The 17,914-nt window shown below is 38.8% G+C and overlaps 1 protein-coding gene across 1 annotated transcript in view; it reads left to right on the top strand.

Annotated features, from left to right (window-relative positions):
* CEMIP2 (cell migration inducing hyaluronidase 2) overlaps positions 1-17,914 on the top strand; it is a 939,901-nt gene that overhangs the window by 218,344 nt on the left and 703,643 nt on the right. Inside the window, exon 4 of the mRNA XM_044059182.1 lies at positions 6,833-7,042. Coding sequence (XP_043915117.1) covers positions 6,833-7,042 — 210 coding nt within the window. The remainder of the gene's footprint in view (positions 1-6,832; positions 7,043-17,914) is intronic.

Genomic DNA, 17,914 nt, shown 5'->3' with positions numbered 1-17,914 from the left:
AAGAGGGCACTTGGCGCGCCCCATTCTTAACACCTCACTGGTGGTCCCCAGATTCAGAATGCTAACTTTGCAGCCGCTGCTGCCTATGCTAACAAAAAATCCCTGGCTAGTGACCCTAGACCTAAAAGATGCCTACCTCCACATCCCCATCAGGGAATCGTGCAGGATATTCCTGCGCTTCAGAGCACGCTTACATTTTCAGTTCTCTGCACTGCCCTTTGGCTTATCTACTGCACCCAGAGTATTCACCAATGCTTGGCCCCGGCCATAGCATTCTGCAGACAGAGAAGTATACAGATTTACCCTTACCTTGACGACTGCCTCATTCAGGCAAAGTGCAAAGAAAAGCTGCTGCAGGACCTTCTCTTTGTCAAATCATTCCTAACTTCCATAAGGTTCACCATCAACAAGAAGAAATCAAAGCAAAACCCCACCAGGAATATCATTTTCTTGGGAGCTGTGCTAGACGCAGCATCCCAAATGGCCTTCCTATCCCTAGAAAAGCAGAGCTTCCTGCCCTCTCTACTTTACCCAGCTGGCTTCCAGAAGTCACCTCACCGCGAGGAAGTTCCAGCAAGCCCTGGGATACATGGCATCTTGCATCCTTTTCGTTCCTCTTCCCAGGCTTCACATGAGAAAACTTCAGTGGTATCTAAAGAACCTTTGGTTCAAGCACTCTCCATCCCTAGAGACCTCTCTCCCTCTAATCCCATGTTTAAGGAACGGGTTTCTCTGGTGGGCAGAAGCCTGTGCCAGGAACAAGGGTCTTCCCTTCATCCTCTGCCCTACCGGCCAGACCATCATGACTGACACCTTAGACATTGCTTGGGGTGCTCACCTAGCAAGCAGGTGCACCCAGGGTTTTTGGGATGCCCAGCAACTTCACTTGCACATCAATCAGAAAGAAATGATGGCAGTACAAAAGGCTCTGACATCTTTCAAACCCCATCTCAGGCCAGGGGTTCTCCTTATAAAAACAGACAACACCACAGTAATGTGGTATATCACCAAACAGGGGGGACTCTATCTTACCCCCTGTGCAGGTTAGCCATGAGCCTCTGGCTTACAGCCACTTCCATGGGTCTACACCTAATTGCCCATTACCTTCCAGGGGTCAACAACACCCTGGCAGTCCACCTAAGCAGAAATTTACTGGACTCCCACGAATGGCAGCTCCACAGGGAAATCTTTCTGCAAATCACTCAGGAGTGGGGAACTCCAGAAGTGGATCTCTTTGCCTCGCACCTCAACCACCAGCTGCAAAAGTTCTGTACCAGGGTGTATCACCCCCCTGGCGCGGAAGGTGGATGTCTTGACCTTCCCCTGGAACTCCCTCTTTGTGTATGCATTCCCTCCTCTGCCCCTTATTCCCAAGGTACTGATCAAAATAAGGGAGTAGAGACCAAAGGCCATCCTCATTTCTCCAGATTGGTCCAGACAGCATTGGTACCCTTTACTGTGCAGCCTGACCTTACAGTCCACCCAAGCAGCTTCCCCTGATCTCAGACCTCTTGACCCAGGTGACTGGGAAGATACTGCACCCAGACTTAGACTCTCAATCTTTCAGCATGGCTTATACCTTAAAAGCTAAAAAGGAGTCCCTGTTAAGCAAACGGGTCCTAGACATCACAGAAGACAGAAGGCCCAGCACCAGAAGATCGTACGCAGGGAAATGGAAACTATTCTGCTCCTGGAACCAGTCCAAAGGGGCCACTACCTCCCATCCTTCCATCCCTCTTATCCTGGATTACCTAGCCGAGTTGCTCAATAGTGGCCTCTCTTTCACCTCTATTAAAATCCATGCCTCTGTTATTTCTGCCCATTACGATTCAGACCACCTCTCTTCTCTCATCCTTTGATTAGCAATTCCTCAGAGGGGCTTCTAATATCAGACCTCCCAGAAGGCCTCCCACGCCAATCTGGGACCTGAGTTATGTTCTAGAAAAACTAACCTTACCTCCTTTCAAACCTGCTGCTTCTACAGAATTGAAATACTACTTATGGGAAGACTGCCTTCCTGCTAGCTATCACCTCACCCAGAAGGGTATCAGAACTTCAGGCTATCATGACTGTTGAGCCCTTCATCATTTTCCATGCAGACAGGGTCTCCCTGAGGACTAACCCCTCCTTTATGCTGATTCTGATGTGACCCTCAACCAGGCCATGCACCTACCCACCTTTTCCAACTTTCAAAACAAGGGGGGAAGAATACTACACTCGCTAGATGTGCACAGACAACCCCAATACTAGCTGGACTATACTAAACCATTCAGAAAAACAGACCAACTACTTGTGGGAAGCCCATTTCCAAACAAACCATTTCCAAATGGATGTCACACTGTATCCATTTCTGCTACAGATTACATGGGAACCCCCCCCCCCCTTAAGTCTATCCATACCCATTCCACTAGGGCAGCATCCACTTCCACAGCCTTCCTCAGAGGAGTCACCACCAGGGACATCTTGGTGGGAAGCTGCCACCTGGACCTCTGTCCATATCTTTGCAAAGCATTACCACCTACCTTTTTTTCTAAGTCTAGGACAGGTGTGCCTCTGCAGTTCTGCAGGGCCTGCTGACCCATGCCTAGGACTAACCTGTCTTTCCACCCCTCTCCTCAGCTTTGGAAATCCTCCCACAGGTGATGACCGTAGCAGTGAAACATGAAGAACATAGTACAGTTGTATACACTTACCATAAATATAGATGTTCGAGTGTATTAAGTGTTGCACTCCTGGTTTCCCTCCCTCCATCCCTCATATAGCATCTTCCCCTAGGGGGACATAAGCTTCCCATAGTGGCTTTTAGACACCAAGACCACTTTTCCTTATTTCCTTGTGCTTCTGAAGGGTTAGAGCAAAAAAAATTGCTGCAATGACGATGGTTGCCTTACTTTATAGCACTGATGACCTGACTTCAGACTACAAGCAACACAAAAAAAAACATTGACTCTGGTATTCGGGCCAGCCAAGGGCTACCACAGCAGGGAATAACCTACAGGTGATGACTGCAACAGTGAATACACTCTAACATCTACATTTATGGAAAGTATTCACAACTATACTTTTTGTTGACTGTGTACGCCAGAGAAATTTGACAGTAAGGAAAACAAAGGTCCCAGAAATATGGGCTTTCAGCCCTGTGCTATCAAAAAAAAAAGTAGCCAACCACATTGAATTCAGACCTTAGCACAATGATAAAGTATATGGCCAAAAAAGGGAGGGGGGGACAAAGCACCAGAATCAGAGAGAGAGCATAATTATTAAATTTGATAATGTCAATTTTCATTTTCTTCTCAACTGATGGGTTCATATCCGATCTGTTGGATCCGACTCGACCATTGCAAAAGCTCTTGGCAACTTAGAACTCTCAAGCTTCTCACTTATCCAGAAAGCACCAACCCCAATTACCTCAGATCTCATTTGCTGCCTCACAGCGAAAGACGTGGTTGTAGACTCTCGAGTTTTAAGTATAGACAAGTGATTTTTCTTGTTAATAATCTCTTACTTTTTTGTTTTTCCTGATTATTTTTCTTTCGTTTTGTACTACTGTACTCTGTAAATTGCTCTTGTTAGTAATTTTTCTCCCTTTACCCTTTTTCTGTCTATTGTGCTGTAGTTTTTCATTTTTCTTTCCCCCTCCTTTTATCTTAAAAAAAGTCTTAGTTTACTGTTAATTAGACCTTATTCTTAATTACAGTTTTACAGTGTATTTGTTCTTGTTACTGTTTTGTTCCTAACATCCGTTTTTTTTTTAGGATTTCAAAAAAGAGAAAAGCCCAGCAGGCTTTTAAAAATGTGGCAAGTGTCCCTTTTTCTGACTCTCATTCACTCTGTGTGTATTGTCTTGGACCACTTCGTCTCCAAGAAAGCTGTTCTTATTTGTCATGTGTCCAGCCCAAGGGGCCCGGTTGAATGCAAGAGCAGACTTATTTTGATGGGATTACTTCTGTCCTCCTTTAGGGAGGCATTCTCTGGAACTTCTTCTCAAAGAACAAGAAAAATGTCTCTCACTTCTCCAAGCATCTCAACAACCTCCTCTTAGACTTTGGAGAATTCCTTTAAAATATATTTTCCAGATCCATCGGGTACCTTGGATACAAAAAAGGCCAACATTTTCGAATCTGACTTCTCCTTCAGATCAGAAACATATTAAGGAACAGTACTCTGATCCGACTCCCTCTTCAAATCCAAAAACTACAAAATTTAAAGACAGACCCCCTCAGATCCAACACTGAACTGCGTATATGGTAATGTTACGCAGAACTAGATGCTCACCCTCAGTGGACCCAGTTCCATCCAGGGTCCCCTCTCTTTTTTAGAGAGACCATAATCTCCTTCAGGAATGTCCACTAGCTCTTCCAGAAGAGGATGTGGAAAAGTTAGTGAGAAAGATCCTCTCAGCACAGAGCCAGCCAGTTATCCTTTCAGCTCCTACCCCATTGGGTCAGGAGATCCGTACATCCACTACTCCACCTTTGTCATTTCCTCCTCTGACTTCTTTCAAGGTCTCAGAGTCCTTGGATCTGAGGTACCCGGGTCTATCAGCTTTGGGTCCAAGTATACCTTTATCCTGAGATCCAAGGCTTGCTCTGATGTCTTCAATTCAGTCAGATCAGGAGAGCTCTTGGAGATGATTCTACCCTGTTGGGCCCAAGGTGCTTCATTTGATTCCAAGGTTTTTGGAGCTGCCTCTACACCTCGGAGCCAGACAACCTGTCCTCTCGTCTCCTGTTTGCCACATTTTGTTGTCTTTTCTTAAACCATCTACAAGAAAACTTTATGCTAGTAAATGGAAAAGATTTGTACACTGTGTTCTTCAAAATCATATAGACCACTTTTATGCCACAATTCATACCATTCTCAATTTCCTGATGCTACTTTTTAATCAAAGATCCAGTTCTTCAAGGGTTAAAGTTCATCTGGCAGCAATTTCTAATTTCTGTATTTGATTTGATGGTTCCTCACTCACTCACTTCTCAAACTTTGTAAAACTTTTTTGCGAGGCACACTCCTTTTAAGACCTCCGGTTAAAGATCCCACTCCTCCATGGGATCTTAATCTGGTACTGCAAGCCTTGGTCCATCCACCCTTTTAACCTGCACATGACTGCAGTCTTAAATTTATTTCTTGGAAAACGTCATCTTTGTTGGCCATTACTTCTGCCAGATACATTTCTGAAATTCAAGCCTTTTTTGTGAAGCACCCATATCTAATTTTTCATAAAGCTAAGGTTACACTATGAACTAATGTCTCCTTTTTGCCCCAAATAGTATCAGAGTCCCATATTAACCAGTCCATCAGTTTACTGTTTTTTTTTCCAAATTATTCCATGGTGGAATGGTGCAGTGGTTAACATTGTTGCCTCACAGCAAGATGTTCTCCAGTTTGATTCTCAGCGGAGTGCCTTCTGTATTGAGTCTGCATGTCCTATCTGTGTTCGTGTAGCTTTCCTCTGGGTGCCCTGGTTTCCTCCCACATTACAAAAACATGCATCTGCAGCATTTCTCCCCAGGTCTCTGCTGAAAATTGGCTCATTCCAAGTTGGATTTTCCCGGTTAACAAATGTTAAATAAAAAAATAAATAAAAATTTGAACAAAGGCGAATATTTATTACATTTATTAGATGTTCATAGGCAACTGCACTTCTGTTTGCATAGAAAAAAAAATATTAGAACTACAGATCAGTTATTTATTTCATTTGCAGATGTGAAATTGGGTAAATCAGTGTCCATAGTCACCCTAGCCAGATGACGTACTGACTGCATCTCCTGTATTTACAACATATTGGATATACCTTTATGAAAGCAGATACGTGCTCATTCAACCAGATCTATAGAAAATTCCTCTGTTTTTCATTCAAGAGGTTCCATGGATGAAGTATGTGGAGCTGCAACTTTGGCTTTTCCCATACGTTTATCACTCATTAGATTTGATATCAAGAGATAGAGCATCATTTGTCTCAGTTGGTGTTTAGGATTGTCCTTCCTTGAGTCCACCCTGGGATTTAAGTAGCTGAGACTCTGTCATATCAGTTGAGGACAGAATGAAAATTGACAACAAATTGTAGTGCATCTGACCATCTAGCTGGTGTGCTCATAGAACAAATGGTTGGGTTTTATTTGTTCTAAAGTGGAAGAGCTGGTGGAGGATCTAATTAGTAAGTGATTTTCTAATTATAGTAAAGTGATTTTTTGCTCTTCATTTCAAGAGCTAAGGGGGTTAGGACACTGGTTCATGGGGCTGACAGAGGGCACTGGTTGAGCCAGTTACATTACTGCTCCTAATATTGGTCATTGTTTTAGTGACTGCAGTTCTCAGTGCTTTACCAGACTACCATATATTTTTTGAGAAGTGCAACAAAAATACAGGGAAAACAAAATCATCCAGCACTCATTTCAGTACATTAAGTGACAAGCCCAGTCCGTTTTGTCTTCCTTATTGTGGTCTTTTTACTCATTTTCTGGTTTCCCTGTAGAGAGGTGTGTACTTGTGCCATGGGATGTGCCATGTGTTTATGCTTATCAAATTTGCTACTCCTTCTATGTAGTCTTTCATGCCTTTTTTCAACTCTGACAGGGACCAGTCATTTGCCAAGCTGTGCCGACTTTGTGGGGTACACAATTTCTCCATCTTTGCCTTTGTTTAAATTCCAGATAAGAGTGAGTAGTAGTATTATGGGTCTTCTAATAGCTTGATAGGTGCTATTTTGTAATAGGTGAAAAGAAAGGTAGCATATGATTAATGAATGAATGGCTGGATGAATATTTAAGACCAGCATGGATTGACTTAATTTTTCTTTCACAATAAATAAATGTGTTTTTTTCCAATGCAGATTCTGAAAAATTTTACCTCAGTGCACTTGTCCAATGTTGAACTAAAAAATATGGGTCAACAGGCACAGAAGAAATACCCACTTCATTTTCATCTTTGTGGAGATGTAGATGTGAAAGGAGGATACAGATCTCCAACTTATGTTGACAGCCTATCTATTCATCATTGCTTCTCAAGGTGTCTTGGCATCCATGCTACCAATGGTTTGTTGGTAAGTGTTACTGTACTTAGAAATGAGACAGTAGAATAAAGATTATTTCAATAAATGTGTATGTTTTGTTGCTTTGATCTGAATGAGTGAAGCATGGGACTGTATTAAATGATCTGCCTTCCTATGTGAAGGTGGTATCAGTTCTTCACATTTAGCTGCTTTCAGTGCTTATTCAGATTTTCTTTATACATGCATACATACAAATATTTCAAGGACTGGCATTAATGCCCTTGTAGCTTGCCAGTGTAGCAAAACTCTTGTTCCCATAATAAGTGTCCAGGCCATTTTTAAAATATCTAAACTAGTAGATGCTTTAATGTAATTTGGTAGTCTGTTCCATGCATCGACTACTCATTCAGAGAACCAGTTAGTACACTTCTCATTCCTATAGAATCTTCTACATAGGTTGTCTGATGATTCTCTAGTACTTTTTGATAACCCCAAACATTCCCAGAGGTAGTTGTCCCTAAATGCCCTATATACCTGAATAGGATCACCTCTTAGATATCTGTACAAGTTGAGATATTTTAGCCTTTTATAATAACTTAAATTCTTCACATCCATGGATGCCATTGGCATATTTCTGCTGTACTCTTTCTAGTTTACTCATGCTTGTTTTCTTGTAGGGTTTCCATATTGTTATTCTGTACTCAAGTTTGGGTCTAATGTAACTAACAAACGATGACTTCATCATTTCTGATTTCCTATACTTTATAAATCTTTTTATACAGCCTATAGTTGTATAACTATCATTAATCAATTGGTTGACATGATTAGAAAATAGCCGAATCTGCCCATATACCCAGGTCCTAAAATGAGTCTACAGTTTCAATCATTGTGTGCTGTATAAAATTTTCACATTTCAGTGTATGTCTCCCAAATCTCATATGCTTAGTTTTTTATATATTTCTCAGCATATTATTCTCCTGTGTCCAAATGGTCAATTTAATCAAGTTATTTTGCAGATGTGCTTTATCTGTAACACATGTAATCAGTTTACTCAATTTCAGATTTTTATATCAGAATTATAGAGCACTAAACAGAATTTTTTTTGTGTCTGTGAGATAACTTGGCTATCAGGGTTGCATTCACAATTTTCTGTAGAATGGCTGACAAAATTGCTCATTTTTCTGTTGGACGCGTGTGTAATTTTAGCATTATATGTAGTTTAAGATGACAAACTTTTGCTGGATTAAGCTCAGACTGTACTTTTAGTCTTTGTCACAATGATAGTCTTTTTGTTAAACTTAACACTTTTAAATTCATGTTAAAAGTAAAATTGTGCATATGTGAACTTTTGTTTATGCATATGTGTGTGATCGAATGAATGCGTGAATGTGTACGTGTTATGCCATAAAGAGGAAGTATGATTGGGGAGGGTAAGTGTTTAAGAATAAAGTAAGAGCTAAGGTAGATTATGTGATGTTTGTGTGTGTGGGAGGTGAATCTTTGTGTGAGTCGTTCTAGATATGATTAGGGTAATGGTTAGGTACAGGGGATAGATCTAGTGCAGTGTAGTGTGTCTATATGTGGTGCATGTCCTATATTGATACTTGTGTAGTGATATTGTTATGGCAAGTGTTTTGCTAGGTAAAGTGTCAGGTTAGGGTCAGGGTTAGCAACCATTAGTAGAGTGGTGCAGGGGGGGGTACGGTGACCCCCATCACCTTACTAATACATGATGAGTCTAACCCTACTCGTTTTCCCAACTCAAACCTGGCACCTTACCTTTGAAATAGCACTAAATAGGAAGACAGTTGCTCTGACTCAAACCGTAGCAATACCTGCAGATGCAATTTGTTTGAAAAGTGGTACTGCAATTGGTTGTTTAGTTAGTGCAATCAAAAACCTACCCCTTTTTTAAGATTTCCTTGTACTTGTGTGGGTGTCTGTTAGTTTGTTGAGTAGCAGTTTTGTTAATAGTATTTTGGCAGTGTGTTCATATGTGGAAATTGAATGAATGCACTGTTTGTCAAGTTCTGTTTGCATTGAAAGCTGGAAGACTAATAACTGTTAGGGTAAGTGAGTTGGCAGTCTGTGTGTTTGCAAATTAGGCTTAAAGTAAGGATATGAATGTGTAATATTAGAAGTTCTCATCTTTATAGTATGCAATTCACTACTGTAAACAATTTATTATTCAGCACTAGAGGAGGTAACATTACTTTTCCAATTTTTAGTAATTACTTTTCTGGTATAGTAAGAATAGTCCAAAGACAAGGCAGTAGGGTTTTTGGAATTATCTTAGGAATTGAAGCATTAAATAAAAAAAGGGGAGATGACTTTGCAGTCATATAGCATATATATTCAATAAGCTATTATTTCAGAATCACATCTCCAGCATTTAATACCATTTGATTTATACATAATTGTAATTTTGTTAGGAGTAGCAAAAATTTTATGTAAAAATTGCCAAGTGAAAAATTTCCAGTATAATAAAGATGTTGTTTTATCTGTAGATTTTAATATTAATTTCTTGTATTCTTCAGAGAAGACTTCATTATTAATTTTTAAATTTTAGTCCAGGTAGGAATTGTCTAAATATGTGAAGTTTAACTAAGAACTTCATACATTTGTGACAAATATGATTTATTCTTTCATTGTATTATGACTGATATTTATTAAGAATTCCAGTAATTTGGGGAACAATGTATTATCTAGGTTAAATATCTTAATTACTCCTGTGCTCACAGTGTCTCTAAATATTTGTAAAATTAACCAATTCTCAGAATCATGGTTGTATTTGGACCTTAAATTTTTAACAGTATATATATATATATATAAGTACCATTTAAGAACTGATGCCAATAAATGACATTACTTTGTTCTTTCAATACTAGCATTTTGTTGAAGTTGAGTTTCTAAGCAGTCATTTGGGTATACAGTTGGAAATCTAGAAAATATTAAGTCTTTAACACAATGGTTAGAATATGCAAAGTTTTGGAAAGAGGAAATTATGTAATTTAAATAAGGAAATTGAAAAGACAGTATAATACCATTTATGCAAAAATCTTTTAATAACCAGATACAAATATTAGGTACTAATTGTTTGACTGGTTGTGACATATTTATTATGTAGTAATAATATTTCTTGATGTATTTGTTTCCATTTTTAATTATAAAATGAATGTATCCACAACACTAACTTTTACAATTGTTGAAATAGCATACAATTGAATATCAGGGAATCCTGTTCCATCATTATTATGCCAGTCTTAGGGTACTTGGTTTATTAGGATGCCAACAAAATTAAGTAGAAAATTATTTATCTTCATTTTTTTTTGGTTGAGATAGTACTAAAGATTGTAAGGCAAACAATATTTTAGGGAGAATTACCATCTTAGTAAGCATTAATTGTTGTGTGGTAAAGAAGTTGTTCCAGTTTGTGACTAAACTTAACATTTTGTCAACGGCCTCTGATATGTGGTAACAGATTGTTTGAGATATAACTTTTATCAATATTTGTTTGTGTTTCATAGCTATATGAATAATGGGTACATTGAAGTAAGCTTGTTTTTCTTGGCTCATAGATATCATTTAAATTGATTAGATATACAAAATGTGTTGTGTTTGGTTGAAGATGTGATTCTCAGCTTTCTGTTTGCAGTAGAATATTTGATAAAATACAATTAAAATCACTAGCCATTATGACTTCACCTTTTATGTAATGGGCTATAGTAACCGAGTAATTTTTTTGCATCTTTAGCTGCAATGTCTAGAATTTAGTAAGTGTTAATCAATGTATATAGCTTTCTGTTCCACTCAGTTATAATAGTGCTTAACATGCCATTTTTATCAACATAGGTATATTTTACTTTAGGCATTACCGGTGAGTTCTTCCATAGAATGAGGGTATCTTTCCTTTTAGCTTGAAAGCCAGAACCTGCTAAAATCAAATAATTCTGTAATGAAAGGTTATTTACATCTTTATGAAGTAAATGTGCCTGTAGAAATGCTATTTGAGATGTATGTAATTGCACATATTTGAACATACTGCCGCTCTTTACTGGATTATTCAGTCCATTAATAATAGATGTGTTGTGCATGTTTGTTGCATGTATCTATGTCGGAGTGTCTAGTGTAGTGGTATAGTTAGGGAAAGAGTGTTTTGTAACTTAATATGTAGGATTAGGGTTAGCAGACATAATTAAGATGGGCATAGGCATTCACTTCCAGCCCTTTCTTACTCATGCCTGCTAACCCTGTCCCCATCCCTAATTCTGTGTATTACCTTATGAAAACCTGTTCCCCTAAAGGTACCCCTATTCAGACAAATTGGGTTTGCAAGTATGTTTAGGATTTGGGTTAAGACATCATAAAGGGTGCTATTTTTTTCCCTTTCAGATCATTTGGTGTTTCAGTGATTTTATTTATTTATTTTTTTTTTTCAGTAAGTATGGTATCAATGTGCTGCCTTTCCTCTAGTGTGCTTTGATGCTTTTGTGCATCAAAGAAATATCCCATAATCACTCATATCTATGCTAACACTACACATTGAAGTTTTGCAGCACAACATTCTCTTAAGAACATGAATATCAAATGTAGCACTTTTTGGCAGACTAAGCTCCACAATCTTTTGCTTGTTTAACAGGAATGAAGCATTACTGCTAATTTTCACTGAAACTGTGAAGTGATTAAGGTATTTTGCCAGCAAGCAGTTTTACTATATGCCTAACTATTTTGTAGTTTGCCATCTAATACATTTTTGTCTCTCTCTTGTCTTTCTCCCCTTCTCTCTTGTTCCTGTTTTGATACATATCTGCTTTCACCTCTTCAGCCTGCCTACCCTCCACTAGGAGATTATTATCCACCAGGGACCTAAGGACCCACCCCAATCATCCAGCTGTAACATCACTTCATAAGTGTAAATTGGTGTTCTCACACGAAAAGTGATGAGAGTATGTGCAATTTGTAAGTCTGGCTTTATGGTTAATTCATTTCACTGCTTTAATCCTTGTTGTTATTTATTGTAAGCCTCACAGCCTGAACACCCAGTAGCCATACCCCTCTAAATCAAGTAGTCTATGAATAATCCCTCTCATACTCCTAGTTTTATTAACCCATTCACATAGATTGTCTTTCTAGCCCTAGTCTAGCCTTGCCCATTTTTTTTCCTCACCTCTGTGGTTATAAACCTGACTGCCCACTAGGTGGCACCCTCCTGTCTGCTCCTTTCTTGTAGCCCCTCATCCTCATAAGGCTGTCTTCTTTTTAAACTCCTTTTTAGCATTCTTACAGTTGACCCTACCTATTACCTGTTCTGCTATACTTTCCCACCTTCTGCCTTTACAAATCACTTATACTACTTCCTACTCTTCTACACAGATCACAAACCTACTTACCCCTGCAGCCACTCCTCCACAATCAGAATTCCACTGATTGTTCACCTCGACTGTCTCACTCAACTGTCTCAACCCGCTCCGTTGCCTCATGGCTCACTCAGCTCCCCTCCCTACCCCCAATTCCCACCCACCCCAGGGGTCCTCAATATATTTTCACTAAACCACACCCCCATTTTACCTATACCAATCAAATAGTTCTCCTTATTACCACTCCCCACCAAACTTATTCACTTACCTCTCCTAGCTATATCACATATCCACCCCACCCTTACAGTTTCAACTACCCAGCTGCTATTACTACATACCCCTATCTATCTTCACATCTTATACCAAGATCATGGCCAATGTTTCCTACCTAACTCAACTAAAATTCATAGCCTTTGTTTCGCTCCTACCTCCTCTAATAACTATCTACACATTAACCTCTTATGAACAACCACTCCACCCAAACCTTCTACTGCCCTCCAGGCTCACTTCCACACCACTACTACCTATCTCTCTTTACAGCTTTAACACCACAATTTGTCCCTGGTACCTGCAAGCCAAATATCACAGACTAACCCATATAAAATATAGTACTCTCCATGCAAGAAAAACACTTTTTTATTTCCTTAAAGTTAACAACCCCACATATAAAATACTCCACCTAGCCCTGCTAGATGGAGACATTCATCCTAATCCTGGCCCAAACAATATTCCTGACACTGTACAAATCACCTCTAACATAACTCTTGCATATACACCTAATAAGCCTCCAAACTCTCTTTCAATAGCGCATCTTAACATTCGAAGCATTAAAAACAAGACTGCCCATCTTCACGCCCTACTAGAATTCTACCAATTTGATTTCCTATGTCTATCAGAAACATGGCTAAAACCATCCATTAATGACAATGAACTTACCCCACCTGCCTACAGTATCCTAAGATTGGACCATATTAATAAAAAGAGAGGGGGTGTTGCAGTCCTCTATAAAAAAATAATCTACAAGTCACCACATCTAACATAAATCTACCTATATTTAATAACTCTGAAATCCTTGTCACTAAACTTCAAATCAACAAATTCAAATCCATTAACATCGCTTGTATTTACCTTCCCCCTGGTAATAACATTAATACCCTTGAAAGCATTCTTAACTGGATATCTATCAATCTTCCACAAGAAACTTTAATACTTGGGGACTTTAACATCGATTGGAAGTCCTGCAGTACCCCTCATCCCACCACCCACATTAATCTTTATTGCTTCTCACAAGTCATTACCTCCCCTACAAGAATTGATAAAACCAACAACAAAGAAAGTACATTAGATTGGATTCTTACAAACTCTCCACATCTCACATACAAAGCAGGAACCCTCCCTGATGATCTAAGTGATCACTTACTCACTTATATCATCAGACACAAAACCAACATACCTAAACCTGCTACTTATCGTACAATCTGGACTAAAAAATTCTTCAACCCTGAACTTTTCCAGCTAGAACTCAAACACTGTGATTGGTCACCACTAAAAACACTCCCCCTAGATAAAGCAGTTGACTACTTTAATTCCACATTCTTATCCATCCTTGACCAACATGCCCCTGTACGCTCTATTAGAAGTAACACTAAACCTGCCCCATGGCTCACCAAAGCAACTAGACAGAAAATTCTCCTCAGAAACAAATCTTGGTCAAAATCGCACACTACCAGGAATTCAACAGACCACCAAACCTTTAGACAACTTAGAAATACTACTAAAAAAGCTATCCTGCTAGATAAAAAAAACTTTTATATCCAACTACAACAAACTAACCAAAGAAATCCACAAAAATTTTGGTCCAGCATCAACAAACTCCTACACCCAGGCCAAACTATTACACCTATCCCACAAGGCTCCAACCAAGATAATCCAACACAAACTGCCAATGCCTTTAATTCTTTCTTTACAGATACCATTCAAACACTAGCCAAGCAATTATCTCCAACTTCCCCTAATCTAACCACCTCTCCAACTTACCCTATTCCATTATTTCAGCTAAAACCTGTCCCTACATCCTTCATTTGCTCTCTTCTAGAAAAACTGAAACCTACTACCCCCTCTGCTGACCATCTACCTGCTGAATACCTGCAAAAAGGTGCCAAAGCCATAGCCCTCCCCATTTCCATACTTATAAACAGAAGTATAATCGAAGGAAATATCCCATCTATCTGGAAAATCTCACACATCATCCCCCTACAATAAAGGTGGTAACTCCATTGACATTTCAAACTATAGACCAATAGCCTTACTCTCTCCACTGGCAAATATAATGGAAAAATGTGTCCATAAGCAACTACTCACCCATCTAATTGATAATAACTTACTTGCCAACTGTCAACATGGATTTAGACCTAACCACAGCACCACCACAGCCCTACTCTCCTTCACAGACCGTATAAATTCTAACCGTAATAACAATACCCTTTCCTCTTCTGTCTTCATTGATTTATCTAAGGCTTTTGATATGGTTAACCACCAGCTCCTTATTGAAATTCTTAAATCTCTTTCTCTTGATACTCTAGCATTACAATGGTTCGAATCCTACTTAGAGAATAGACAACAAGCAGTACTATGGGAAAGCAACATATCTTCTCACCTCCCTATTTCCCTTGGTGTCCCCAGGGCTCCATTTTAGGCCCATTGTTATTTTCCATTTTCATTAATGACCTCCACCTAGCAATTCCACATGCAACCTGCATTCAATATGCAGATGACTCCACCATTATTTGCTCAGCTAATACTCCTACCGAGCTACAATCCCTTACACAAAATGCATTTAATACAGTTGAACAATGGTTTTTAAACCGTTGCCTTCTACTTAACCCTAAAAAAATGAAACTCCTACTTTTTACTCCTTCTCGTAGGTCTGCCCCTCTTCACTTCACTCTTACATCCAACAATGGGACTCTCATATCTCCTGACACAACCACCAAACTTCTTGGAATAACCATAGATAATAATCTGAACTTTGGCATTCATACTAACATCACTATAAAAACAGTAAATAATAAACAGGGATCCCTTTACAGAATCAAACCCTTCCTTACTCCTTCAACCAAAATCACTGTAGCTAGAACTCATTTAATCACTACCTTATTCTATGCTTCACCCATATACACCAATCTCTCAAAAAACAAGCTAAACAAACTTGCTACTGCCTATCACAGCATTGCTAGATTTGCCACAGGATCTCCTTTTAGAACACATCACTGCAACAACCTAAAACAACTAGGATGGCTAGAGTTTCATAACCAGATACTATCTCAACAACTCACTATTATCCATAAGAGCTTGTACTACCCCACCTATACACCTATACTGACTACCCTCATTACCCCCTACAACAATGTTAAGAACCTACGCTCCTGTAATAAGCCACTTATTACTATCAACAAATCCAACAACTCAGCTGGAGATTCACTGTTTTCTAACTCTGTAGGCAAACACTGGAACAGGCTTCCCTCTGAACTCCTATCTCTGACCTCCATAAGACACTCTAAACTAAAAATAAAACAATTTCTCAGTACTCACTGGCTTTGTCCTTGTACTAACCCTGACTAACTGTCTTCTCTGCTCCTAACAAGAGTAAATTCTACCTACTTACATCCTCTTGCTGCTTCCTATATATCTTTTTTTCACTGTATCATATGATACATTTGTATAATTTATCAACTGTATATACTTTTTTATCCTGCTTGCAATTGAAAACAACTATTTTGTTTTTATATGTATTGCATTGCATATCACCTCATCGTGAGCTAGGTATGCTTGTAATGACAACTGTACCTAATCTGTATGTCTGTAATCTGTTTAGACCCTTTTTAACTACCGTTATAATTCTTTGAATTTGAGACAATTATTAGTCATATATTGTGTCTGTGTATGGCTGTAACTGCTTAGAGCTATTTTACTACTGTTCTACTTATTTGAACTTGTGATTATTTTTTACTGTATAAAATTATCTGTGTTGGAGCTTTTCTCCCCGGGCCTCTACTGAAAATGGATTTTATTCCAGTTAGACTAGCCTGGTCAACAAATGCAAAATAAATAAAATACAACTTTGAACCTAAAGTGTCTTAATTTAGAAACAGAATCAGAGTAACAAACAAAAAAGTTATCAAGTCGTGTTAAGTCCATATGATATTCAACAGTGATAAGAAAGAGATTGTTTCTTTAATAACTGCAGTTTTCATGATTGTTGTACTACAGTATGATGCAGTGGTAGACCTAAGCTTTCTCCCAGAGCACATGCATTTTTCCTCAAGGATGTTTTGTTACTAGGATTTTCCTTCAAGCGTCTTTTAGAGATCCTACTACAGTAATGAGCTGCACATACTTTTCTGAGAGAGGTGAGGAGGCTGTTAGCCAGTTCAGATCATTTAAGATTACTTTATGTGCCTACAACCAGGCACAACTCTGAAACATAACAGCCAAGCCAAAGAAGTACAGGATGGACTCCAGAAGAGGTATGTAAATATGAATTTAAATAAATTAAACATTTAAAGTTACACATTCTAAAATACATTACCCTTGTCAAAAGAAGGCACAGGCAGATGGATAAAATTGTTTTTAAAAGAAGTCTTAAAAGTTATGCAAATCACTATACTCCCAAATCTGCTGAGGTAGTTTATTCCAAAGGAACTGCACCTGGCAAACAAATAACTATCTAAAAGATGTCCCAAGCTACACCTATGGAAATACCAGTAGGTGAATGGACAGTGTGGACTGACCTGTATACAACCGGCAGCTCTTTTAGATTGGAAGGTCTCAAATCATGTAGTGATAGAAAAATGCCACCAGAACCTTAAATGTGGACCAGATTTTATAGGCAACCAGTGCAGGCTCTGCAGCATGAATGTATTTTAACACTTTCAGAACATACCTGTCAAAAGTGGAGCTCTGTTTGCCATATGCCCATCAGTCATCTAGCCGTTTAGTTCTTCACTTGCTATAAACATTCTGTTTTGATGTCGGGAAACCACAATTACAGATCAATGCAGTACTCCAGGCATAAACAAGAGAAAACGTAATTTGACTGATGCTGAACAGATGTTCGCAAAAGGCCTTCACATTAGCTAACATTTGATCCCAAAACATCAGCTTGTCATCAGAGATCACACTAAGATTTCACACCTTTGACACAAAGGCCAGACTGTTACCTTCTGTAAACTGTGGAAGAACTCGTCTTTTCTGTGAAGATGCAGAAAATATGTGAAATGTGTAAAAACTTGTACAAAACTATAGTTGAATTTTCAGTTAAAAAATAGAGTAATGAAAGAGTAAAACTGTTTTAGATGCATATGTGCACACAAACTGGTAAAGCTTAAAACCCCTTAGCCTTTTACTTTATATCAGAAGCTCTACAAGTGTAATTGGTATATGACTGACCGTCTGAACAACTTGCTTTAGAATACATTTTTAGATTCCAGGTCTTTACCCAGCAGGAAGTAAACAGCCATGACTTTCTTACCAAAAAGCAAAAAAGGGATTTGTCTCGAGTGCCAAG

Source organism: Protopterus annectens, chromosome 17.part0, assembly GCF_019279795.1.
Source record: "Protopterus annectens isolate FY-2018-M chromosome 17.part0, PAN1.0, whole genome shotgun sequence".
Taxonomy (NCBI): Eukaryota; Metazoa; Chordata; order Ceratodontiformes; family Protopteridae; genus Protopterus; species Protopterus annectens.
Note: the sequence above shows the minus strand (reverse complement) of the source record. Positions and strands in the feature narration are given on the sequence as shown.